Genomic DNA, 27,979 nt, shown 5'->3' on the forward strand with positions numbered 1-27,979 from the left:
AATGGGGGAAGTACAGCTGAACCTGCATTGGGTGGGGAGGGAACTTTGCACAAGATCCCTTCCATGAGGTGACCTGCTCAAAACCCAGCCACAGTGCAACAGCTAAAGAGGTGCCCCAACTCCCAAACTCTACATGTGAGTAGGTCACCTTAAAATTCTCATTCCTCTTTCCACTTCAAGGTGCCTCAAGCATAGTACTTTCCATTCCCTTGGATGGGTGCTCCAGAAATTGTAAAGGTGGCTTACACTAATTGCTCACTCTGAGATGTCACATTTACCCATCAAACCCATGCCATCTGGGGCTTTTGAAAGATTACAAATGAGAGACAAACAAGGATTATTAAAAATTTAACTATATACCATATTTATTATCAATCCACAGGATAATCTGATTGCTACATGAGCTCATAAAAGCTATTTCACCTTTACAAAATTAAAAAAAAAATGTGCCACAAGAATGTAGTAACTGCTGATAACCAAGGACTGAATCTTAAAATTATAAATTTGCTGTAGAAAAGATTAAAAAAAATTATATTCACTTTAGAATTTTACTTTGAATAAAATATTCCCCTGTATAAAAAATAAAAAAGCTTGCTCTGGTTAGAATTAGAGTATTTTTCTTTTTTTTTAAATCTGGGAATTTGCATAATATCTCTGTAATAGGTTTCTTTTTTTTCCTATTGTACCACACAGCATTCAAGCATAGCATATTAGAAACAAACATGAGAAAAGCAGTCTCAGAACATATGAAAACCACATGAAGGTTTGAACTTCCTTTCTTTTCCTCTAATCTTTAGACACTTTAGCAAGAATAGCTTGGAAAAGAATACAGGTGGGGAGGGACCTTCAATGTGCCATTAAGTAGAGCAAGGTAATAAAAGGCCTTTTGTAAGTGCTTTCTTAATAAGGTGCAGAAGCAGACTGCAACGTTGCTAGTGCTGCACTATGTACAATATTCACAATAGATTTTTCTTTATTTAAAAATATTCCAGCTAGTTCACATTTTCTCTTCCATTCTGAGGCTTTCAGTTCCATCACAGCCTTGACAGCAAGAAGCGCAGCAGCACCACTTCCCTTGTGGTTGGTTGGTCCTCTTATGAAACACTGGAACCTGTGAGTGGGCCAAAGTTCTTGGGTTGTTTTCCTGTGTAGCAACCTTGGAAATCTGTCTGGGTTCAGGTGTACGTACTGATGGCTGGAGTCCTGAGTTAAAAACATTCCGGCACTGGAGTCGGACACAGCAATGTTTTATATTGCCAAGGCTTTACCTTAGATTTGTCTTGTGTGCGTCAAGGGATGAACCTCCTTTAGAGAAACGTAAAATACAAAACCAAACAAAACAAAGCTAAAAAACCCACACTTGTCAAAGGCTTAGCAGCTCTTGACTCTTGACTGGGCGATGTCTGACGTTTTCTTGATGACGCTGGCCCGTGTCTCACGATCTGGCTGGCTGCTGCTTGTGGAGGCTGTGGACACTACTTGTGGCAGAGGGATGGCTGGGAAAGGGGGCCAGGAGCTGTTGTAAGGCAGTGGGCAGCTTTCTTCTTTGATGGTGACTTGGAGGTCAGGCTTGTTGGCTACAAAAGTTGCCATGCTGGGAAGCATATGAGAAGTGTTCCTCATTCCTAGATTGCTGAGATACTGTTTGCCTTCAATGTTTTTCTTCTGCCAATGAAGTCGTCCCTAGAAAAGGAGGGAAAAAAAAAGGGAAGGCTATATGAGCGAACATAACTTTGTGAAGTATGCCAAGTAACAAGACAGAAACATCCACAAATTCCATCTCTAAGAGACCTGCGTCTGCAGCCACTGGCTTAGAATGTCTTTGTTCTCAGCCACTTCTCCCTCTGTGAAGTCATGTGCTTAAATTTTGTTGGTTTTCCAGCATTCAAAAGGTTCCATCAGTTCTTCTGAATGGAAAACAAAGGCCTTATTCCCAGTATGTCAGAGACAAAAATGGACATGAATGTCCAAACATCCAAATGCAAGTGTCTCCTCTGTTAGCAGAGAGAGTATCCTCCTGCCACAGGGCAGGCAGAGAGACCCAAGACCTCTCAAACAACATTACCCAAGCTATCAATACAGGTGAGGCTGCTGAGAAAACCACTGTCACTTGATGGTGCATCCCTCATCACAAGGAAGAGGTTTATCAAGAAAAGATGAGCATCCAGTCCTTTCCCCACCACAGATGCTGCAATGGCATATTCTGTCAAAGGAAGTTTGGGGAGTCACTATCTGCAGTCTACATATGGGTTCCAAGGCACAAAAGACAAAACCAAGCAGTTTAGCCGCGTCATTACACAGCCGCACAATCTGTGGTTCTCCACAAAGGAGGATTCAGAGAGCTGTTGAGGGGGACACAGCAGGAGAGAGATTTGCAAAAAGCCTTCTGAAAAATGCAGCTAGAGCAAAGGACATCGAAGGGCCCTCAATGAGCTTCCCTTGGCCTCTAAGTACTCAGGGAGATAGGTAGGTCTGGGCGTTTGATGACAGGACCAAAAGAAAGGGCAAGTGGTGGTTTTGTATACATGCAGCTCAGGAAACACTCACGGTCACAGGGTAGTTTTTTCCCCCATGGATTCCTTTCACCCAGTAATACCCAGCTGACTGATTGGGAAAGCTTTCTGCCACACATACCTCAAACATTCAAGCTGCATTTCATCTCAAATGTAAGCATCTCCTCCAATTGTATGAGTCCAGGTGCCATTGAAAGAGAACAAAGTGTGTGTGCTACCCAGCAACACCAATGCATCATATTAACAAACTAGCTGGCACTGCTGATGGCTCTGCAGAACATCTTACTATGCAAATTAATCTCCCTGTAGTTTGGACAGATGAGGAGGAATGAACTTGTAGACACATTAATTCTGCAACAGTCACTCAAATGTCTGTCTCCTTTGAACCTTCCTGGTTTCTTTTCTCCCCCAAATATTATTAAAATCAATACGCTACTGGTAGACAGAGTTGTAAATGGAGAAGAAGAATCCCTAACAACATTGATCTTGAGACTTTATTCCAAAGTGCTAAAAATCCAGAAAACACTTACCTCTGCATTTTCTTCATCACTTGGAACGCTGTCAGTTGTTTCACTTTCTGTCAAACAAAACAGAAACAAAAATGAAACTCCTGCTACTCCATCTACAGGAACGAATTCCAGCTCAAGAGGCCTGATCTACTTCCAGCAAGTGGTAGTAAACGGAGTCAAGCCGATCAGAAAACAACGGAAAGGCATGGAGCCTCTGCTGCAGCAATAGCAATCCAAGGGCTAGCTGCACTGAACAACTGGCGTAAATTCACATGGTTATCAGAGTTAACACGACTGTATCCTCGGAAAAGACAGCAAGAGAGAGGTAAGAAGCAGATTTGCACTTTTAGTGCAGTCTCCAGCAAGCAGGTGATGCCCCCTCTCCCTTGCCCTCTCTTGTTAGCCCCAGACCTGGACACAAGCAAAGTTCTGTTCAAACCCTTATTTTTATCTCCCTGCAAGATCAGTAACACCTTCACTGCAGAGGAGATAAATGTGGTTTTGTTTCATTGTTATGGGTTCACCTAGGTGGGCCTAGATTTGGGCTCTGAAGTTTAGACTAGGCCGAAGCTGTCAGCTAACTTGAGCTGAGCTGAGCTAACAGCTGACCTCTTCTAGCCAGTAATTTTGTATTCCATACCACATTATGACATCATCTCCAGGGAAGTAGGAACCAGTGTGGGAGTGGTTAAGGCAGTCGCTTCTCAGCCTTCCTCTTGGGAGGACGTATGATGCTGCCCCAGGGGGGATGGAGAGGACCATGCCCACCACTGGCTCACAGGGTATCTCAGGAAAGTAAAATGTGTTGTTCTGGGTCTCTCCTTTCTGCTTGAGTTTGTCTCCCTGGGGAATAAGGTTTTTCTTAAGTAATGTGTAGTTAAGACAGTAGAATTTGTGTGTTCGTTAAGAAGTGGGGACTTTGTTGTTGCAGACTTGTGTGAGTGTATATTTGTAGTCTCTTCTAATAGTCTCTTTCTTTCTGTGAAAAATATATGTAGTTTTAGTATAAATGCAGTTTGAAGTGTTCTTTTTCTTTCCCCTCTCTTTTCCTCCCTTTCCCTGGTGTTAGGAGGGAGGCTTTTCTCTCTGTGCTTGGGGGGAGTTGGCAGTTGCTTATCTCAAACCAAGACATTCATAAACTGTTATCTCAGCCTGCCACCTCAAGGGCTTGTTGTCATTTCTGGGCCTTGATTACTGTTGGTATACTCTGGTATAATTGCTATCATTGTGCTTTTGCCACCAGTATCCAGCCTCCTCCAGCACATTTCTCAACCCTTCACCCACCACTTCAGCAAGCAGCAATACCACAGGCTCCAGCCCCATCTTCCCCCCACACCGCACATGGCGGCCCCCACCCTCATTGCTTCAACCAGAGCACAAGTACAGGGGAGCAGCTCCAGTGGGACTGCCATCCTCCCACAGCTGCATCCCTCCCTTGCAGAAGAGCCTGAAATCCAGGAATTTTTACTATATTTTCAAGCCTACATGCATCTGAATACAAGTCTATAACTGTGTGAGGGTCAGGCTCCTGGTCCATGGGCTGGCTGAGACTGCTGTGCGTCAAATACATCTGAGACAGGGAACAAACCTCTCTCTTCAGTACTGGTCTGCAGTAATGGCTGCTGCCTTTAGCATGGCTGCCTACTGCCCAGACCCCAACCCAGAAAAGCAGAGTCTTGATTGCAGGTTCCCTTCAACTCATATGGTTTTGAACCACTGTGTCCTGTTTCCTGGGAGGGTAACCCTAGGCATCTATCAGGCTATCAAAGGCATTTGCAAGAGGTCTTTCTCCATCCATCCCAGAAGGACTGCACAGATAGGGCTCATTCACAAGGAACACAGAAGTCACATGTCTGAAGGAATGATGTGATCGAGTTACCACAGCTGGCAAGAGACCTCTCAAGCCCCAACTTCCACCCTCAGCTCTGTGTTACACATTTTAGCCCATGCAGACTGCTTTGCACAGCCCCTGTGATCCTGCCTTCCCGGAGAGCAACCTCATGCTCTGCACTGGACATGAGTGCTGAGAGTGCACAGATCATGCCTCGTGGATTGTGTCCCTGCACATCTTTGGAGAGACTGGCAGTACCTTGCCCTTCTCTCAAGGCTTGACTAAGCATTAGGTTTAGGCAGAGGGCTGTAAACCAGTGGGCTGAACAGCTCTTTCAGACCCCAGGATCTAAACTTCACCCAAAGTCCTCCTGAAGCAAGGAACCAGGCAGCTCACATACTCCAGACTGTTACTTCCAAAGTCAGCATCTTCCCTATGCCAAAGTCACCACTGCAGTGTGCAGTAAGCAGAGGAACAGTCCAAAATGTTAAATGTAACTGCAATGCCCTGTGAAGTTAATGCTCTGCAGAGCTTCTCGTTCTCTGGCCCAGGCAGAGAAGGCTGTGCTAATGTGATTAAGCTGAGTAATTATGCCATAGTGGGGAGAGGAGAGGCAGAAATTAATCTGTGCAAAGGTGAAATGGCCCTGAAGATAGAATCAACAGGAGGAATCCACACAGAGACAAGAAATAGATATTCCTTGACATGAAGAAACGTGTCACAACAAAAACAGAGTGATGCAGCTGAAAAGGAGTCCATCCTTGGTGTTTATACATAACAAAATGCTGAGCAAGATACAGCACTATACTTAGAAAAGCCAGGGAAGCTGGCCACTCAGGCATGAAATGTTAGAGAGGTTATTTCAATCAAGAAGGTTATTTGAATTAGTGTCAAACACAACAGGAGGCTGACTACAGTCTCAGTACTAGAAAACAATGGTTTTCATAGACATCAGTGGATATATGAGAAAACTCACACAGGCCACTCACATTATTAGTCTGAGTAACCTCAGAAAGGAACCAGCAGTGTTTTTGAAATAAAATACATTTATGTAGGAGAGCTGATATCTCAGGCTGCTTTTTTTGGTTGTTGTTTCAGAAGAACTAAACTGTTCCTGCACAGCTGTTATGATAATGCTCCTTCCTGCCATTCTTCGGTAGCACCTGACAGAGCAAACCCACAAGCACATGGCCAGGGTTCCTGTGGTTCTCCTGTATAGGTCTGTGTGGAGCAAGACAAAGCCAGAAATAGTCACAAGAGTGTCCTAGAAGTTTCAGGTTTCTAACCCACAGACCCTTGTCCTCACTCTGGGCTCAAGGGCAAATGCATACTTTAAAAAAAAAAGCAATTTATAGAACAATTTAGGCTGGAACGGACCTCAGGAGGTTTATAGCCCAACCTCTTGCTCAAAACAAGGCCAGCTACAGGACTAGGTCAGGGTGCCTGGGGCCTTATCCATTCCGGTCTTGAAAACCTCTGAGGATGGAGGCAGCACAATCTTTCTGAGTATCCTGCTTCACTGCCTGACTGTCCTTGTGGTGAAAAAGGTAACATTTTTTTCTTATATGCATCTAGACTGAGTTTTCTTGTTTCAATTTATGCCTGCTGTTTCTTATCCTCCTACCATGCACTGCTGTGGAGAGCCTGGCTCTGCCTTCTCAGTAATGTCCCTGCAGGTAGGTGCAGTTGCGATGAGGTCCTGAAAACCATCTCTTCTCCAGGCTGAACAAGCCTCAGTCCCTCAATATCTCCTCACAGAATGAGTGCTCCAGCCCCTGATCACCCTAATTAGCCCTTCTCTTCACTTCCTCCCATTTGTTTGCAACTTTCTTGGACTAGGGGGCTCAAGACTGGATGCAGTACTCAAGTAGTGTAACTAGTGCCAAGCAGAAGAAGATAATTACTTCTACTGGCCATGTTCCTGAAAACTGGTGGTCTTCTCTGTGGCTGAGGTGCTCTGCTGCCTCATGCTTAGCTCATTGCCTACCCTCCTTTCTGCTGAGCTGCTCCCCAGTCCATCAGCCCCAGCCTCTATTGCTGCAAAATGCTCTTCCTTCCCATGCAAAGGACTGAATTTCATAAGGTATAGCTGATTTTCATAAGGTTTCTGCTGACCCATTCCTGAAATCTCTCTCAATAATGGCTCTGCCCTCAGGCATATGAACTGCAGTCCCCTATTTGGTGTCAGCTGTAAAGTTCCAATGTGTACTCTAACACATCTGCTCATTGATATATTAAATGAGACTTGGCGCATGGCAGACCCTCGCAGTACTCCACTTCTTACTGGCCTCTTGCTAGAGTAACCAGGATCAAGAGCGGCCTTGAGATGCATTCAAAGCATGCTAGTGGCATGAAATTATCTGAGTTTTGGGCTAGTAGGTCCTGGTATAAGTTAGGACAGCTGAAGGCCACCAAGATACTAAGACAATCTAAGTCGAAGTACTTCAGTTATCCTTCATTTTTCTTATGCAGGCTGGCTGCAATGACTTTAGGACAGATAGGTCATGATTTGCTCATGTCAGGGTGGTTACCAGACCAGTCCTCTCTATTGTTCCAGCCCAAGAAGCCACCATGACTTCCAGACCGAGACAGTGACTTCTGTTTGCATTTCAAGACATGAGATCCTGTAGCTGAGGTTAAAAGAAAGCATCATTGTCATGCTCATGTATATAGCGAAGTCTTCCTAGAAACATTTGGAAAAAGAACAAATGTTTCAAAGGCTCCTCCCCACTAATAAATTAAAGCACCATCATAACCCCCTGCCTTAAGCTTTGTAAAGACCTTCTAAATGCTTTGGTCATTGCAGACTAAACACACTGGGAAGCATAATCATTTATCAATGTGTGAGACTAACACTGGAGACTATTTGAAAGAACATATTATTTACTCAGTCCCAAAGATAAAAATTACTAAATATACCCTTTTTAAAAATGTGTCTGGAAGTAATTTCAGCCTAATAAGTCAAATGCAAAACCATGTGTAAAATAATAAAAAGCATGGAGAAAAATTAATACTTAGGTTTGCCTTAAAAGATGACATTTGTGTTTCTACTCAGTCCCCTGAGGCTTGCACGTTAGCACCATGTTAAAAAAAAAAAGGCCAGGTTAGATCTCAAACTTTTTCTACTGTCAAATGTGGTTTTGTCCTGCTTTCTACAGAAATAAGGCTTATATGATTGTGGGAACTCTATACAGCATGTCCATATGTACATTTGGGTCTGTTCTCCCCTAATAACTTCTGAACACACTGTAGGACTTGGATAAGAGATAAATGAGTGCCAAAGACTCTTAACTTCCTACCAGTTTTATGAAAATAAGGGGCCAGATGAAAACAGAAACCAACAGCACCCTGACTGGGGGTGGTGGCAAGCCTGTTATCTCACCCCTTTTTTAGGTATCAGAGAATCCAGATGGGAGGCAGACATTGGAAACCAGATCACTTGCAAGATCACTTGTTATCAGTCACTACATGGCAGCAAGAGAGATCTACCCCCCCAGGGCCCTCAGCTCCCCATCTGCATATATACCATTAATGCAGCCCCTAGCACTCTGCACACTGTGCTAGATGTGGAGTAAACATGCAGCATAGAAGACCTCTAATCTTTAGTAAGTCATGGGGCAAGGGGAACATGCTATATTCACAGCACATCATTTGTACCACTGAAAATCCCACTCTAGTAAAAGATGGAAAGACCTCTGTATTACATCTAAAAAGGTTCTTTTTCCATTAGTCACAGGCTAAAATCTGCAGCTTACATTTCCAGTCTCAGATCTGCCAAGCTGTTTTCAAGGTGAAATGAATAGAAGACTGAGTTTTTGAGTTTCATTAACAATTCAGAAGGCAGGTGAACAGGCATCTCTGGATCTTTGTCAGCTACCCTGTAAGAGCACCCTTTCCCCCAGTGTCCTCCAAACATTTCCAGAAAAAGCACTGTGAAGAAATGCCAGGATGCTTACCTGCATAGGACGAGACAGGGGAGATCTGAAGGGGGTACAGCTGGCTCATGCTGAGGGGCTGTTCATCACTTTCTGTTGTCACTTCTACTACCTGACAAACATCAGGAGGGTTGGCAACTATCACCTGCTCCTCGCTGCTGCCATCAAAGTGCTGCTGTCCTACAACTTGGGGTTAGAAATACAAAAAATATTACTCATAACACCTTGATCCTGCTGAATCTCTAAGAGCTTGTTCTTGGAGTCTGCTTGGTGTCTGAGTGAGTCTTGAGTAGTCCCAGCAGCTTCTTCCATGCCCACCACCTGCTGTCAGTGGGAGTTCTAAAGGAAGTTTGTGATCCTCACCCAGCAAGCTCTGGCCTCTGAATGCTGTCATGTAAATTATGCAATGAAAGTCCAGAACTGGCATGCAAACCACTGGCCACAGGGTCATGCAAAACACTGTGGGACTCTGATATACATGATATGAACTAAGATAAATAAATATGAATGCACATGCCGATACACACAATCCATTACTGTATTTTATCTTTAGACACAACTTTTTGAAAAAGACAAGCCACAGGTGTTTTTCCCAGGGAAAAGCTGTGTATTATTTTGCTTTGTGAAGTGCCGGGTAAGCACTGGAAAATCTCCCAAACTTAGATGTGTATTTTAAGATACAATGCCAGCAGAGAGAAAATTACATATGTACTGGATAGACTTGTTTTTTTAAAGTTTAATCACTACAATTACTACAATTTTGTTCCAGATATTTTATTTCACCTTTCATGGTTATGACACAACCAGCTTTTTGTTGCATGTAGTGAGAGGGGTGCAAGAGCACATACACACAGAGTTAATTTTTATCTGGGAGAAACCAATATTGTGCAACCCTCTCAGGATATGAGCAGGCCACCTGCACTGTTTTATCTTTTTCCTCAATACCTGATGAATTCTTACCCACCCTGAGAGATAAAATGTACAGCAAAAATTACTGCTCACCCGGGCAATATGCCACAACTTCCTGTGAGCTGCATGCATGTCAGAAACACTGCAGGTGCTGCTTGTCTTTAGTCCCCTCCAGCTGACTTCCCTCCTTTCTGCAGAGCAGATCTAATTTACCCTTTCCTCTCTGTTTACAATAAAATCCTTTTTGCAATCCTTCTCCCTCCAGTCTGAATAAGCAGCACACTTCACATGTCAATAATTAAAGAACACTGTATGGCAGTTCCCCCCCTGACCCTCAGTCAGGGAACAGGAAGCATTAATAGCACTACAGTGCTATTCCCTCAATTTATAACAGCAGAAGCAACAATCATGTTCTAATACTCTTACAAAGGAACAGAATGCCATAAAGAGAGAAAAACTACTCACAAACTTTCAGCCAAACAAGTACTTGAGGCGAATGACTATGCCTATGAAATGGCGACCAAAAATAGTCACTGCACATAATTTCTGCTATCTCTCCAAGCAGCAGACTAACATCTCTTTCAAACACTTTTTTGTTCATATCTAAAAGTGGAATTCTAGACAAAATGGTATATGGGTCATATTCCTAAGCGTTCTTGCTGCAGTGACAACCTCAGCCAAAACAAGAGCTGTCGAAACCCAGCCCAATTATTCTACCAAGAACCAATTATTCACATGCTGAGATGACAGCTAAGTCCTAAATGCAGTCTTTGCTGTTCCTTTTTGTTAGCTCAGTGATGTTAAGAACTATTGCTGCTACTGAGGTGCCAGCAAAAAGAACCAAGTTCCTTCATTTTGCCTGCTGGTTTAAACTCGCCAATAAAACAGTACCCTACACAAACCTCTGCTTTAAGCAACAGGAAACTGTCACCCAACTCAGTTTAACTCCCACATGACACTGGCTACAGTCTCCTCATAGCTGAGGACTACCCTGTGGAGTAAGTTCACATCAGGAAAAGCCAACTAAGCATGCCTGTAAGTGCTTTACCCTCAAGGGGACCACCACACTGCCACAGTATTGCTCACTGTGCAAGGTGGTGGGGCTGACCTGCAACCTTGCAGAGCCTGTACTACTGAAAAATGGGTCAACTTGACTGCAACCATGACATTCTCCAAAGTGCAAAATGCTGATGGAAAGATAAGTTTGGCAGAGCCAAAAGGGTTTTTGAAGTCACTTGTGTGCATAGAAGCATAGAAGTACTTACCTACAACGTTCACTGTACTGTCAACTTCATTTTTTATACTGGAGGACAGGAAATAGTCAGAAGTGACATCATTTAGCCCATTAATCCCAAAAGATGATTCAACTGGCTCTTGCTAGAATAAAAACAGTACAGTTGGGTCAGGATTGCTTTATTTTGAGAGCCTGGAGACAGTTCATCTCTTTGTTCTGAGACAGTAATAAATCCCATCACTTCTGCCTGCCACATATCCCTTGCTCTCTGCGTAACACTGTCTTAAAAAATAGTTTGGTTCTCTGAGGAGAAGACAGAGTCTACTTCATTTCCAAGTCTTGTGCTTTAAAACAAAAGCTATTTTTAATTTTCAGATTTAGAGTGAGCCTTCCGAGAGCAAGGAATCAGTATGCTATTTAGTACAAGACATTCCCATTTGAAACAAACAAGGAAAAGATGTTGCTTTAAAATAGTACTCCAGTTAATATTCATCCTCATTCCCTTCCAAACATGCTCTCTCTCTTCATGCTATCTGAAAGATAGCCTTAGCTTCTGTACAGCAATTACTAAAGTCTAGCCTTAACTTTTGTCTATGGCAAGCCTGAAAGCAAACCAAAGTGTTTACATTAAATACAGCCTTTTAGATCACACCATAAACAACATTACTACAGGGCAACAGCAGTGGGAAAATGCCACCTGTTCTACACAAACTGAGCTTTCCACAAGATGCATCCCTGTAGGCCTGGTACACTTGAGTGGGAATGTAAAAAATTCCCTTCACAGTAGACATCATCAAAAAATTAATTCCATAAACTCAAGATTTCTTTAAAAAGCTATAAACACATTTAAAGGATTATCAGCGGGTCCAACTTCCTCCCTGGAATAGGCTCCCTTATAGGGTTCTCGGTTACAAAGTCTAAAGTCTTCTGATCTTACTCTGAGCTGGCCCTGAAGAGTAGTTCTACCTCACTCCTGAGCCAGAGAGACCCACAGCAAGGTGCAGAGCTGTCCACCGGATCTGATGCCATGCCATACTCATTTTCACTGCTCTAGAGCATTTCATCAAAGGCAGGGCAAAGGTGAGCCTCAGGACTTGAGATGCCAGGCCTTCACAGCACTAACTGCATGAACTGTTATCTCTGGGACAAGAAAGTGGGTCTTTCCTAGATGTCACATGCTGTGACTGTGATCCACACAAAAAGACCTGTCACTTTGACACAAGCACCTTCCCAGCCATTAAGCAAGGTAAACATACATCCTGTCCCAAGGTCCCTCTGTACATCAGAAGGGTGCAAAGTTAAGTGTCCAGATGTCTAGCCTAAGCTAAATGCATGGGGAAATGTGTCACTAAGATTCAAAAAATGTCTCTCAATATGGAGTTGCATGGTCAAAAGGATACAACTAGGATAAGGTAGACTTTAAACCTCAGTGCAGTTGTTTGTTTCAAAGGAAAGAGGCTGTTTTGCTCTGGGCTGCTCCGACACCTGAATTTCAGAAACATTCCTTCCATAACTACTGTATTTCTTCTTATATAGAAAAGCAAATGGCAAATGTATTGCTGAGACTGCCAGCCTCCAGGCATTGTAACATTGAGGCTGTGTCCACTGATGACCTAACTCAGGGCTCTAGCAGCCTTCACATTTTAAAAAAACCCAACCCAAACATCCTGGGTAACTGTAGCTACTTAACCAAACCACAACCATTGGCAAAACCCACCACAATTTACTGTTGCAGCTATTAAAAAACTATTTGCAACAGACTCTTTTCACAAGCTCTCCCACTATTGAGCAGCCATTTTTTACCTTAATTTGTTTGAATTTGTCATCCTTCTCAGACTTCGTTTTTTTTCCTGCAACAACAGAAGGAAGATTTCATAAAGTCCTGTGTGCCATGAGTTATCCTTCACACCTTCTACATTTACCAACCAATAGACCCCAAATGTGCCTCAAAATCGCAGGACCTCCTAGTAAAGAGAAAACATATTTTGCTTAATTTTACCCCTCCTTTAAGGTCTGGACAGCCAAAAATTCACCTTGAACACTATGGCTTTGTGTTTCTGTTTTAAAAGACTACAAAAGAGAAGCACTACAGGACCAAGGAAACCAACTGCAGTCAAAAAATCAAAGTGAAAACTATGGAATAGTGACAAATTAAGCAACAAGGCCAGCTAAAAAAAAAGAAGGAAGGGGGAGAAAAATATTCTTAAAAGGAAGAAAAATCAAAATGTATGCCTCATCACATTTTTTACACTCTCAGTGTAGTTATAGGAAAAGGGAGACGGTTAATTGATTTAAAGTGAAGAGAGATCACATAAACTTCAACCAATATTTTTGTAAATAGTTGCAACCTGGTGAGGAAATACATATTACAATTCATGCAAAAAAGTTTATGCAATCATGCTGGACTTGAGAATCTAGAAAACCATACAGCATGTGAACTTCACAAAATGTCATGTGCCTTGGCAGACCCCAGTGTTGCTGCCCCAGTTCTGATACGATGAGATCCTGATGCTGAAGCTCAGACTTGCTGGTGCAAGCTCAGCTCTACCCCACTGTTAGCACAGATGTGTCCCAGGAATTTCTCCCATCTCTACTACAAGACATCACTGAAAATTAGCAATGTTTGCAGCCGCATTTTTTTGCTCCCACATGTAAATTTAGGCACATGACAGGAAGAAAGGACATGTGAAAGTATGTATGGGGCCCAAGATATATCAGTTTTATACCAACTGGACTTTCTGCAAAATCTTCTCCTGCTACAGCCTCCATTTCCAGAATCTCAGCTTTCAATATGAACTTTTTTAGTTCTTACATGAGTCTACCACAAAGGAACAGGTTATATGCCTAAATATACAAAATACACCATTGACAAGAGCCTGGAAACAGTTTCAAAGCAATTGTTCTACCTTTTGCAGATTGGTCTCCTTTTCAAGTATGATTCTGCCCCAAAAATGCCATGGGTCATCATTTCTAGTCACACTGACCTTAAACTACAGCTATGCCTTTCACTTCTCAATCTAAGTAAACAGCAAACTCAGCTACAGGTGAACTGAATTGGATTTTGGAGGAACACTGTGCGTTTGGTTTGCAGGTTATCTTTTCATCTGAAATCCTAGACAACAGAGGATACCACAGGACTAAGGAAGACACTGTTCTACTTCATATACCAGTAAAGAAGCCATAAGAAAGCCAGTGAACCATAAATAAAACCATGTTTCTACTTTGAAAGAAACCAAATACTCCTGAGATTGACCAGGTGGTTAGGTCCCCTCCTGGCAGGTGGGAGATTTAATCCCTAAATTTGGGGATTCAAACAGTTTCCCATTTCACCATTATCATGCTCTGGGGGCTGGTTTTTCATGGTCTTTGTAACTAACAATGTGGTTTCATGGTTTAGTGTTCTGAGCAGAGTGTACTGCTCATGACAGAGCCAGTTTAATTCTACCCTTGCTTGAAAAGATATCAAAGTGTCTGGCACCCTATTGTGAATGAGCCCTACTGAGTTAAATGCGGTGATCTCTAATATCCCCCAATCATATTCCCTGACGGAAGGGGACCTGGAACTAGAATCTCAACACACCTCCATTGGCTTTAGCAGACACACATCAACAGCTTGGGGCTACCACATCTCACTGATCCTCTCTTCAAGCAGCTGCTTCTCTTGACTGAATGTAGCCCTTTTTTCATACAGCAGTTCCAAAGTTCTAGGGAACATCTGGATAAAAACATCCAGCTTCACAGCAGAATTGGCATGTTTTGCAGGCTCCGAAATAATACTAATTTTTAAAGTAATTTTCCTATGCTACATTTCCTGCAGCAGTGTCAGGCATCCACTTTCAAGGTGGGGGAGGAAATTAATTAAATAATTGAGTGGTCCAACAATAGGAACAGTTTAGCTTGGGTGCCTCTGGTGAGGGACCCTAAAAGAATCCCTGAACTTTTATACCTTTACAGTCTATGTACCCATTCCAATAGTTATTTTTGGGTTTGGGGTCTTCCTGTTGTTCACTGGCTCTGGCAGAGTCTCTGTGTGACTGACCACCCACCAGCCGGCCCCAGCGCCAAGCCAGCCAGCCACAGGTCCTGCTGTCCTTTGCTAGGCAAAGGGTTGGTGCCCACTTCATGCTCCTTGCTGAGGCACCAATTATTTCCCAGCCCGCCAGGTTTGCACCGGTGGCTTGCATGCTGAGATACCTGCACTAGGTGTATTTCTCAATGCAATGCCCCCATGAATATTCCAAGTTGACAAGCTCTCCCACTTACCTTTTTTGGATGGTCTTTCAGAGAGCGGCAGCATCCGGTACACTCTGAAGGCATTGTTTCCTTTCTTTATACTTTTATCCTTCACTTCTTCTATGTCAGGCAGGGAGTTCATAGCACAACGAAAGTTTGCCTTCCATGTCTTTGGATCGGGTTTATCTACTCCTGATTGGTATTTTCCTAAGGAAGAAAAGAAAGTTTAGGACATGCAATTGAAAACCGAAGGCATATTAGTAAAAGTGTAGGTTGCCTTCAAGGTATCAGTCTTTGGTTCCCATGAGAAGCATTCAAACAATAGCTGAGGTTGCAGGTGAGTGCTGTGATCTCACTTCCATGCACATTTCTAGAACACTTGATGAACAGTTTGTGCTCAAGAATGACCCAGGGTGCTGAAGATCAGATGTGACTCCACAACAACATGGAAAAGCGTGCACAGCATTTACCTTTATTATGTCTGGCTCAAATCCATAGAAAGGCACAACAAAGCCTAAGGGCTTATGTTTACAAAGTACTGACTCTGCTCTACTCCTGGCAGTTTTGAACCCACTGTTGTTAACAATATTGTTTAAATCAATTAAGTTTTACTGTGTTCATCAATGCAAATGAGTTATGGCTTCAATAACACTGGGGAGTATTGCAGGCCTTGAAAAAAGCTCTTAGCCTCCCACAAATCTTGAAACTTAAGTTCACTCTCTGTCTTAAGAAAAGCAAAGACAAGGAAGAAGGAAAACATAACTTTAAATGGGAAAACAATGTGAAAATCTGTCCTGCAGAAAAAGAGTTCAATACCTGTGTGAATTGCCCAGTTTCTAAATAAGGGAGCATCTTTTTCAACATCCCACCCATGTCTTGCAGCATGCATCCAGGGAATCTGAAAAATCTTCTTCTCCTGGAAGGGAAAACAAACAGGAAATGCCAATACTGAAAGACTTGAGGGATCTTCTGATCATCTTAAATCACTCATTTATAAGCATGGTTTCAGCATCTGCAAGTGTTTTGCTCCCTTTTAACCCAGTGTCACTGTCACTGAAGTCAACAGGAAAATATCCACTGGCATCACCAAAAGCAGAATACAGCCCAAGTGTATGAAATACTCAGAAGCCACTTCATGGAAGATGAGCCTGGCAGCTTTCCAAGCTGACACATCGAAAAAACATGCAGTACTACACATTTCTAAACATTCAAACAAAGGCTAGTTTGGCAGCACAGACACTTTTATGATTAGAAAAATTACATCTGACTCTAAACAATATATAGGAACAGAGCAAATTCAAAGGATTTAGAATTCAGGCAGTAAATACTTGCATGGTGAAGAGAAGAGTTATTATAAATTTATATGCCAAGCAAATAGACATATCATATCAGCTGTAGACACTTCTCCAGTGAGGATAAAAAACACCAGACACTCATGTGAAGAGCTGTCATTGAAGACACCTGAACATACTTTAGTTCAGAAACTTTAGGCCAAAGAGAAGTAGATTCAAAGCAATCCAAAGGAAGGGTTTTTTTTCAATTATTTTTTTAAAACACATGTAGCTAAATCAGGGCATGCTTTATGTGCTGGCAGTATAAAATAATTCCCAAAGGGACCATGGAAGATAATAGACTGGTGACTATTAAAGATGACAGTTTTGGGATGTAGCTCCAGCTGTGGGAGCCCAGTGGCTTTCAGAGCTCAAACAGCATGCATTCCTACACTCCTTCCACAAGCACTTAGTACACAGGATACTGGGCCAAATGGATGCTGGGTCAGATGTGCTTTTATGTCATACAACATGGTAATGAATTCTTTTGTGGTGACCTACAGGGCTGCTTCAGAACTCTTCATGTTTTTTTCTGCAAAGCCATACAAAAGGGGTTTGTTACACAACACTCATTTTTATTCCCCTGTTGGAAGGATTACATCTTAAGTGGCTTCATGCAAATATCTTGCACTATAAACTTTGCAGGTTTAGATCCAATTCTCAGTCTGTGAAGAGAAGAATACTTCCAGGGTAAAATTCACCCTCCTCCTGAGGCGGCCACCTGAGCTATGCCAACTGAACCGCACTCTAAAAGAGCCTATTGCTCTTCACTGACTACAAATAACTCAAGACAGGCAGCTCTCCTTTAAATGACTCCATTGTAGATGTCTGTGGTTGGGTGAGATGTATCCTTTGCCCTTTCCCCTTCCCCCAACAACCACCTTTTCTCCTTGTCTGTCTGGTTAATATTTCACTAATGTCAAGGTTAGGTTTATTTCCCTTCCTTCCCATGTGATCCTTTCTTTTTTTTAGGCTGCATTTTGTCCTTCAACTCTTGTTTTTAATCCTTTTGCTCATGTACTTCACTTGTTTGGAATTGCATTCTTCCCTTCTCGCATGGCCTCATCTTTAATTTGGTGAAAGCACTGATTTAACATGTTCCTCATTCCGCTCAAATCCTCACACCCCCGTTCTTCCTCTTAACCCTAGTCCCATCACGTCTCTCCTTTTGCCTCCTTACTCTTCCCCCTATATATAATTAAATAATCCTACAGAGATGCTCACCTTGTCCCCCAAGTAGAAGCAGCCTAAAGAAAGCCTCAACCCCACTATTCTGTGGCCCAGAGCACTGCTGTATTCAGCAGAGGTAGAATAAGCTTTCTGCCTTTACTCCCCCACAGAGTAAAACAAGCACTGGAAAAAAAAAATCACATTTTCATAGAAAACAATTTCTATCAACAAGAACTTTGAGAATAGATTAAAAAGTCTTCTCATGCTTGAGCGGTTTGCACAATGCTACAGAAATTGTATCATGGATTTCATATTCCATACAGTAATTCAAAACCTAGCAGACTGAGCAAGGCTCTAGACAGTATCCTGTCATCATCAGCTGTACTCACTGCTTCAAAGGAAGGTGCTAGAACACTCAACAGCAGTCTAAGTGGTCATTACAGAAAGTTCTTCCCAATCTCAAAGGTCTTTAAGCACAGGAATTATACCAAATTAAATACAAATAGCAAAATAATAGAATCCACATGTATTATAATACATATCTAATTTAACACACCTATACAGAAACTACAGATTTTCTCATCAACTATTGAAAATATAACTTTCTCTAAAATCCTGCAAGGCTGCTGATTGCATCAATACCATGTGGTTGTGTGTTCTGCTTTAGTTCACCTGGAAGATTTATATTTAAATACCAATTCTTTATTTTGCACATTATCAAACATTACCTATATTCTTTTTCAGTTGATGCTTCCCAGTAATGACCTTAACAGGAAAGGGCTCACCAGTGCTTTCTCTTAGACTTGGAAAACCACGAGCTGACTGGTACAGCACTGGACATTTGTGTAGGGCCTCACATTTTTGTTAAAAAATTATCCTCACCTAAGTCAAAGGCATAACCCATAAAACTTTTGCAGTGTAACAGGAATTACATCCAAGCTCCAGTTGGGACTTCAAAAGGGAAAAGTTGTGATAGTGTTAGAAATAGGCACGAAGGGGAAAATAGTATGAAATGCTTGGAACTCTAGCATTGCAAAATGCTCCAAGCAGGTGAATGAGCATGAGACCACATACTAGCTACAAAGTCATAGGACAAATTTTAAATAGCAGCATTCTTCTTGAGAGTGATACTCCAAGCATCCATAAAAGCTGCAGGTTGCCTCTCCACTTCTGTTACAGATACTCAGAATGTTACCACTCTAATTTCCTTTTCCAGATCCATGAGAGACACTGACCTCTCATTATCCCCTTCCTCTCACCACCTCTGCCCTCTACTGAACCATGTCATTTCATTCACATCTCCCAGTTTTGTCTCTCTGGCAAGGTAAACAAATTTCCTTCCTCTCTCATGCCATTCTCAGAATAAAATTTTCACCAGGGAGGTACACAAGTATTTATTTTTTAAGTCCTATAAGGAGAGGTTTGTTGTGGAGGTGTAATGTGATCAACTGACAGTAGGGGAAGGAATTCAGTAAGTCAGCTGCACCTTATTTGTCCTTTTTAAATGAGAGAGGTTTAATTCTTTTCCCAGTCTAGAAAAATTCCCCAAGAAATGACAACAAATGACAAACCCACAATGGCAGTACTTTCTTTCATATTTTAATCTTACTTGCTTAAAAGCTGCGCACACACACAAGTTTCATTCTTTATAATCTGACCCATCTTCTTTTCTAAACTCTTAACTGTCCTTCGCCAAACTCTAATTAAAATGCACAAATCACAAAATCCCAGAGCCTACAAAGTTGATTCTGTGGGTACAGAACAGGCTATGATACACATGACACTGTATCATTGATTCCATGCATGGCCTTGTTTACGATCAGAACTTAAAATAAAAATAGAGGTATTTTCGGTTTAATGATCCATTGTTGGAATAAATATTTAAACATTTTAAAAGATAAATGCTCAGAAAGGCAATGAGCTTGTTGAGCAAAATAAAGACAATCCAAACTGATACCAAATCAGAGGGTAGAAGTGGAGAATCAGAGTTTAATAAACCTCAGAGCAGGACACTTACCCTGGTATCCTTTTTCTGAGAGGAGCCAGGACTTTGGGTAAAAAAATTCAAAATAATATATCTGTGAGACAAGCCTTGGTCAATACAGAATATGCTGAAGACAAAAGCTTCTCCCAACTCTTGCATGCAAAGAGTTCATGCCAGAAGCACAAGGCAGAAACTGCTGTAACAACATGATCAGAGGGCTGCACAGATTAAACAGTGTGACATGCCTTGCAAACTGCCTTTATGGGCTGGTGGTCTGAACTTGGAAGAGGCCTTGGCAGTGGCAGCATTTTTACAATGCAAAGGAGGCAAGTACCATTCCTCAAATGTACCAAAAATGTTATGGGAACATAACCTGTAGCTGACAATATGAGTTAATATGCTCAAATCTGAAGTTACTGTGCCCTACTATCTGCAGAGAAATTATTTCAGGATTGGGCAGGAATGCCCAATAAAAGACAGCAGATATAAACTGTCAGCAGGAAAACAGACACCTAAGTAGAGATAATCAAGGAGAGGGACCCCAACATGGGACTTAAATTACAAAGACAACAGTAAAAACTGGTCTCCTCCTCTTCAGCTGTGACCCCCATTATTCAAGAACAAGGACCTACTCAAATTCACAGGGCAGCTAACCAGGGAATGGATATAGCAATATTTATTTACTCAGCCACAGCATGTGAGAGTCACTAATGCAGGAAGTTCCTGAGAAACAAGATTTGTGGCTGAAATTTAAAGGGCTCCTGATAATTTTATAGTTGTGAGCATTTCTAGCTTTGAAAGCTGAAACAAAAGGCAGCAATTTCAATTGCCATTCTAAGGTCTAAAAATGAGCCACCTAAGTTCCTATGTTTCTGCAGTCAGTTTTGTGCATTTACATCCATTCTCATAATAAAGTAGCCTCTGCAGCCAAAACAGCTTCATGGTTTTCAGTGTGGTAAATTACTCTCCTGCATACCACAAAACATATGCAACATTTCCAGGTTTTATTACTATTCAGAGTCTCAAATACACTCCTTGGTTTTACTGAACCAATTAAAAAAAATTCAAATTGGGCACTGACATTTTGGAGCTCACACCTGCGCTCTCAGAGAGTCTACAGTGCTAAGTAAGAGCTAAGGTTTGGGTCTGGCACAGTAAAAATCACTCCATTTTCTCCCAGGAAGAGAAGTATCAAAGAAGTCATACAAGTCCGAAACATGAGATCGTTGCTTCGACCCAGAGTTTAACTCAGTATATAGTCTTCCACCTGAAGAAACCTTGTATTCACGTCCCTCTGATGCTACTTGGTGAACAATGTGTTCGCAGCATGAAAAAAAAAGAACACCTATCAGAGTCTCCAGAAACGCTCACTCCAACAACAAAGAGTTGGAAAATGCTTTCAAAGGAGCCACAAATCCACCAGACCAAAGCAAGATGCCTCAGATTTGGCAGCCGAGGCTGGAGGAACAGGTTCAGCAGGAAGCATTCAGCTCTGCCCTTCCTCCCAACGTCACCCGTCACCCGTTTGAAACCCAGGAATGGGCTGATTTACCTATTCAGACCTCAACCACTGCTATAAGTTCCTCTTCAGTGCATGCATGCACCCCCCATTACCTTGTTTAGCCATTTCAGCCCTGGTATTCTGTTAGAGTTGATTTGCTCTTCCAGCCAGGGCCGCATCCGCATCCTTTCGACAGGCATTGTCACCCACCTGGGAAGGAGCTGCAGGGAAAAAGGGACAAGGTTACATATTTTCCAGACTGAATTCCCAGGCAGCTCCCCCACCTCTGCACAGTACAGACATATTAAAGTTTTGCAAGCATTGAACAATTGTAAATATAATAATGATTTTAAATCTGTGTGCGAGCCTCCCCTAAGAGCAACATAAAATCTTTATGGCAGAAAACACTCTTCTGGTACACCTGGATCAGGAAAACCTTCACCTGAGTAAGACACATGATATTGGCAAAAGCTTGGCTGATACAGGCAGGATACCAGAGGTTACAAAGAATGCCTCTTTTTGGCACGCAGACCTGCAATTTGCACAAGACCTTTTTCTGCAAATCACAAATATGTAAAGAAAAAAATCCACATGCTGGAGGCATTACTGTACTAGCTAAAATGCATCTGCTAAGAAAAGTGCTTTCAAATGTCTGTTTCTGTCCCATAAACTGGACTAAAATCATGAAAAATGCATTTCAGGTCACAGCAATTTATCAGATTGCTTCAGTTGTGGCTGAGTAGTTTGGGCCACTCCCGCCAGCTTTCTTGGATCAACCCAGTCACTAATTTTTTTAGCTGTTATTTTACATTTCAGTGCTGCTCAGCTAGGAAGTGAGTGCTTCACAGCCCACTCAGCTGCATCACGCCACCTTATGTTATTCAGTTAAGACTCCAATTGACTTCTTTTTTTCCTGTTTCTCACACACATGACCTTGATGCCACTTCCCTGTTTAGAGCTGTAAATTATTGACATAGGAGTCCAAAGTATTGAACCTGAGGCAGAAATTTTAAAAACATTAACCTATCTCAGGCACAACTCTGTAAGGGCCAACTGGCACTAGATGCATATTACAGCACTGCATTAAATGCCTGTTAAGCAGCCTGCAATCCATCATTTCCATGTTCAAGTACTTGCATTTAGGCTGCTGCTTCTCCTTGCCCCCTCTGCACCGGTCTCAGCTCCTTCCTCTCTCCTCTGTTCTTCACATCTGTGTTCTCTGCATCATTCTTAACTTCTCTGCTCCACAATTCTTGTCACCTTTGATCTTAAAATAAAAATAAAGAAGAGAAAAAAAATTGAAAGCACCCAACAATGTCACAAATGGGTTTGTTCTCACTTCCTATGGAAGCACAGGCATCAGACAGACTAACAATTAGGCAGTACCAAGCCCACACCCAGTGCAAGAGGAAGAAAAACGTTCAAAGTTTCCTCTCATTGCTCTGAGGACATGTATTTCCTGAAACTAACAAGGAATTAAAACCTGAGTGCAACAATAAGGCTCTTTGATATGTTCAGAGAATTTACCAGCAGCCATGCTTACACTAATCTCTTAGCAATGGTATCGGCATTTTGTTTACTGCTGTGCGGAGGGGTCACTCACACTTCAGTTGCCATCTGTTGCAGTAACTACAAATCTCTAAGATAGCTCAGAAAATGGTTGCAACTGCTCATCCGCCTTTCAGGAGCGCATCAGACATACAAGAACAGCAAACCCCAGAACCCAACAGTGGCCGAGCCCCTGTGCAAATCCCCTCTTTGTGCAAGAGAGAGGCTGTTTTCTGGACGAAGGTGACATGGGTACAGCTTTCTCAGCCCGCAGGTTGGTGGCAAACAGCCAGCAGTGCAGGCCCCTGCCCTTGGCACCAGCCATCCTCATCCAGGTTGCAGAAGGTGAATAGGAGATTTGCACCACCTTCCCTCACTGCTCTTTGTGTCAAAGCTGAAAAATCCAAGTGGAAATGTACTAAAAACATGAACAAATTTTTATTTGTCTGATAAGAAAGAAACAAGCATCTGCAACAGATACATTTCTTTGTAAGGTATCTTTAAGTATGCATATACTTTGAGACAATTCCTGGAAACACTGCATCAGATTCAACACTCAATATATGAGTGTTCCCATTTAGCAGTCAGACTTGTCTTCTGGGTAACACAAATTTCAAGCCCATCTGAATAAACAAATTAGACAGAAGGCAGAAAAGTCATCTTGAAAGCAGCAGCAACGAATCCCACTTGGGACAGGCAACATGGGAGAAACAGAAGCTGCCTTTGTGCAAAAGCAACACATTTCAGGAAATGAGAAAACTGCCAACAACTGCTACTGCAAGGAAGCTGGTCTTGCCCAAAATGGCACAACTGAGCCAGTCTGTCTCTTCCCTCCCACATCTCTGGGGGCTTCTCCAGCTGCTCCCCTGCAGATGCTGCAGTGTGGTGCTCATCTCCTTTTCGGCACCCTGGGACTCCTCTGGGATTAGCACCTGCAGCTGTCAGCACACACCTTCACTCACATCCATCACCCATGCCAAGGCAAAGTAATCCAAGGTAATCAGAAGAAAAATTTGGCTTCTGAGAAGGGAGGAGTGGCTTCCAAGACCTATTTATCTGAAAATAAATTCAAACCCAGCTAAAAATAACCCCATAATCATGTCCAATTGGGCAGAACAGTGGGCATTTTCTGGGGCTATGTCTCTCACAGAGGGGCAAGTACATTATGCTTCTGCTCACCAAAACACCCCTTCTTGTGCTCCTCTAAGAGTACATGCTGCCCAAAATAAAGCTGGACGTCTTCAGAGGACACCCCCAGATCTGTCTGCCTCAGGACAGTGCTGAACACAACAGTGCTAAAATATATTGGGGCTTTTTGCAGTTGCACATCAACATTGTTTTGATGAAAATATCAAGTCAGCTCTACCAAGTAATTGCCTGTGGGAAATGAAGCTGCCACATCTCCCCTCCAGACCTGACAAATGCATGATTTATTTGTACAAAAAGAAACATCAACTTCTGCAGTTCCTTAAAAGTAGCTTCTGTCTGTCCATAACTGGGGTCAATAGGTGCACTTCAATGTCTACTCCAATCGCTCCAGGTCGTTAAACCTGAAGTCCATCCCTCAGTGAGTACAGAATCAATCACCTGACATTAAGAACCATTCTAGTTTGAGAAGCCTTTTGTAATTCTCCAAAACAGGCAGCAAAGTTCCAGTGGCCATCACCTAACACCAAGCCAGTTTCACCATTCATCAGAATACATTAGTTGTAAAGGAAACCTACAAAGCCAGAAACTAAGGTAAGCCATACAAAACAGCACACATGCCAAGTTCCTTACTCCAGCCTCTCTCCAGTGTTTACCCAGCTGAAAGAAAAAAGCAGAAACAGTCTATCCTTTTAAGGAGAACGAAACACCAATATTTATGATTTGGAGCAGGCTGTAAAACCACAAGCACCTATGCACCTATCTCCCATTCTTGGTCAACCTTAATGCTGCACTTCCCCTGCACATTTACACCTAGAAGCCATGTGCAGCTGTCTGTACTTTTTGTACCATGGGGCAATTGGATTTCAAACAGTATTTTCAGAGCTGCCAAGGCATCCAGTCCCCACTGGCTTCACCACCACCATGATGTCCTGAGCTGCGGATACCCATCCACTGGCCTACGCAAACCTCTCCAGAAACCTCATTATCTTTGCCCGCCTGAACCTTCACACTCAGGTTAATCAGGAGAAAAACGGCTTAATGCCTGCCATGGGTCACTTGACACCATCTTCCTCCACCTTGGAGAGACCACAGATTTGGGTGGCCGGGGAGAGGAGCAGAGTCAGCTGGGGCTGCAGTGGCAAAGAACCACCTCACACTCCACCACCCTTCAGTGCCATCCCAATTTTGTTGCATGCTACTGTTTGCATAGGCAGCTTACTGAACAAGACCAGAAACTTAGCAGGCTTACAAGCAACACTTCTTTCTGTAGAGTCTTTTTCATCCATTTGAACCTGGACCATAGCTCTCATCCTGCTCAAAGACATAAGTGACAGCAAAACCTACAGAGGAAACACTCCAGTGTGGGAAGGAGCAGCTGGAGTGGCCAGGGAGAACCCCTTAATCCAAAACCACTAATGAAGCTCCTGTGCTTTTAGACCACAGCTTCAAACTTGAACAGTACCCAAATCCAGCATCTCTTTGGGGAAAACATGGGAAAATGCTTAATACTCCCTGAGACCCACCACTGGAGTCAAACTTTCTGGCATTATGTTAGAAATAATTCCTGCTTGTTTTTGTTTCTGGTTTATTACTGTCCCATTGTGGGGGAAGCGAAGAATAATCACCAAGAAACACAGTCAACTGCACATGGGACCTGGGAAAGCATTTTTAAGCTCTATATGAAAAGAGAAGCTCACTTAGACATTGGATGTCAGGCTACCTGCTGGGAAATCATTTTATGAATGCTTGGCATTTTTAGTAAGACAGCCAATCTTCAAGAACCACTGTTTCTATGCATGCCTCTTAAAAACGTGTTAAGACTGTTAGCTCCATGAATTTCCTTTTTCTCAGTCCATTTTTATCACCCGCCTCATTCTTAGAGGGGGCCATAGTTGGGGACATTTGTCTTTTCAGTGATAGGAGCTTATACATATTGATGGACATTAAGACATCAATAAAATTATTTCCAAACAAGCGCTGAGCGTGCAAGATACCAACCCCAATGCAACTGTCTGGAGGGGTAAACCACTGGGAGCCTGGGATGAGACACTCCCATGTGACAGGCATGGCCCACGATGTGCTGATTTGTGTGGTTTATGGAGGGATTATTTTGACCTTCTTCAAAGCTTTATTCACTGCACTATTTGTGCTAGTCCTGTGGCCAGTTCACCCTATTTTTTGCAACTAGACACTTCCAAAACACGGTGGAGGCTACCCCGTAACAAGCTATAAGCTGTCCTAATCCTGCAGGTGTGACATGGAGGACAAGTGCCATGGAACACAGAGGTCACAGGATCAGCTGGAGCTGGTGCCAGCACGGCCAAGTTAGGAATACAGAGCAGGTCAGTCAATAACAGTGCTTCTGCTACTGCACGCTGCGTTTGAAAATGAGCTTTCTACCAGGAAATCACACCAGCAGCCTGGGGTGAACCAGGCAAGCTGGCTTTTTGAGATACACACAACTGAAAGAAGAGTCCTAATGACGTAAGGATGAGAAGCACATTTTTAGGAGTAGTCATACTTAAGGGCATTGAGCAGATAGCTGTCACCACAGAATTCCTAAAGACACAGTAACCATGCTGAAATTCAGCTATATACACATTCTTCGCAGGGTGTACTTTTCTAAGATTTTTTATGCAATACTCTTGAGAAGGAAACTCGCAGCACTCAATTTTTACAGGCATAGCAGAAAATATTATTTTCAAGAGCTATTCATCTTTAAAGAGAGAGTAGAAAAACATGTGATGGTTGCAATCTGTATATACATATAAGTATTTTCACTCCATAATGTTTAATAAAGAGCTTGTAGTCCCCCCCAACTCTATGCTAAACCGTTTTAGTAAAGCTGATTTTTATCCCCTGACAGAGATAACAATCCTTCCATATAGAAAGTGTAACCTTTGAGAATTAAGAGCTCTTCGCTAGAATTGCAGCAGCTGTAGACAGAAAGTGAAAGCAATGGCATGGCAGGCATTACATCTGAGCAGTACAAGATGTTCTCTTCCCTTCAGTTTCACTCTGACAGCATCTGGCTAACTGAAAAAGCATAACGTTATCTCAAAACCACAAGCTACTCTATGCCTGTGGATATTTATTAAAAAATATATTTCTATGGAACTAAAAAAAAATCTGGAAAAGCAATTCTTCTTTCCCCATCACAAAATACCCAGTTACAAGATTTGTCAGTACATGGAAATTTTATTAATGGTTCTGAGAATGTAGGGTGAGATAAGAATGTTGGAGATACATTTGTGAAGTAGGTCACAGCCTTTCCCCAAAGCTGTGAAAAAACATCCATTCCCTAGAGGATATGTGCAGAACATTGCATGGTATCTATGTCTCTTTGCTCTGCAAACACAGAACAATATTTTTTTTAAGTTATCTTGTACTTCTGCATTGCTGATAATCTTTTAAACTATTGCTTTTGTTTGTTAACACTGCTGCAGTTCAGAAAAGCATCAATCATCCTGTGTGACCAAAGAGATATGCTGAAATGAGACCATACGCTAATTTTAGGATTCGTGGAACTGGGTTCTGTATTTGTGCCTGTGCCAAGACTGTTCTAGGATACAAGGAAACATGATCTTTTTTTAAAGAACAGTACTTGGAGCAAAATTCTGCCCTTTGGTCACAGACTGGGCTCTGCCTTTATGAGGGATTCTACAGATTCCACCACTTTTCTCAGCTATTCTGTTGTGCATGCCCCTTTCAAAGGTTTAACCCTATGCACTCTGAACAAAGTCCTGATTAGAAGTCAAACTCAGAGGGATAGAGCCTTCTCCCACATAAGAAAACCTCTTAGGCTCATCTGCTTAGAAATAGTTTAGAAATGTGAGACTGACACTGAAACAAGGACAACACAAGTCCACTTTACTCAGCTGCTTCAAATCCAGACATCTGAAATCTTCCTGCCCACAAGCTGCAGGGATACAAGACCTCTGCCTGGTGCATTTCCCATCTGCCATGAAGCAGAGGAGAATCTGATCACTAATGTTACAGAAACAGAATTAACATACCTCCTTTCTTATAATGCTACACTATGGAAATATCCATCTTTTTTAACAAAGAACAAAACACATGATTAAAGAGTAGTAAATGAGGAAAAGCAGGCATTGCTGTTCTCAGAGGTGCA

General features: G+C 42.4%; 1 protein-coding gene across 4 annotated transcripts in view; it reads right to left on the minus strand.

Moving 5' to 3' along the window:
- Positions 1–337: 337 nt before the first annotated feature.
- The window catches only part of IRF2 (interferon regulatory factor 2), a 40,525-nt gene continuing 12,883 nt past the window's right edge, over positions 338–27,979 (minus strand). For all 4 annotated transcript variants that reach the window (XM_071556303.1, XM_071556304.1, XM_071556306.1 and 1 more), the window contains 9 exons: positions 22,288–22,417; positions 21,264–21,371; positions 15,981–16,080; positions 15,195–15,371; positions 12,735–12,781; positions 10,963–11,074; positions 8,810–8,974; positions 3,044–3,090; positions 338–1,683 (listed from right to left, as the gene is read on the minus strand). In XM_071556303.1, the coding sequence (XP_071412404.1) occupies positions 1,372–1,683; positions 3,044–3,090; positions 8,810–8,974; positions 10,963–11,074; positions 12,735–12,781; positions 15,195–15,371; positions 15,981–16,080; positions 21,264–21,350 (1,047 nt within the window). In that variant the 5' untranslated portion in view covers positions 21,351–21,371; positions 22,288–22,417 and the 3' untranslated portion in view covers positions 338–1,371. The remainder of the gene's footprint in view (positions 1,684–3,043; positions 3,091–8,809; positions 8,975–10,962; positions 11,075–12,734; positions 12,782–15,194; positions 15,372–15,980; positions 16,081–21,263; positions 21,372–22,287; positions 22,418–27,979) is intronic.

This window comes from Pithys albifrons, chromosome 5, assembly GCF_047495875.1.
Source record: "Pithys albifrons albifrons isolate INPA30051 chromosome 5, PitAlb_v1, whole genome shotgun sequence".
NCBI classification, from domain to species: domain Eukaryota; kingdom Metazoa; phylum Chordata; class Aves; order Passeriformes; family Thamnophilidae; genus Pithys; species Pithys albifrons.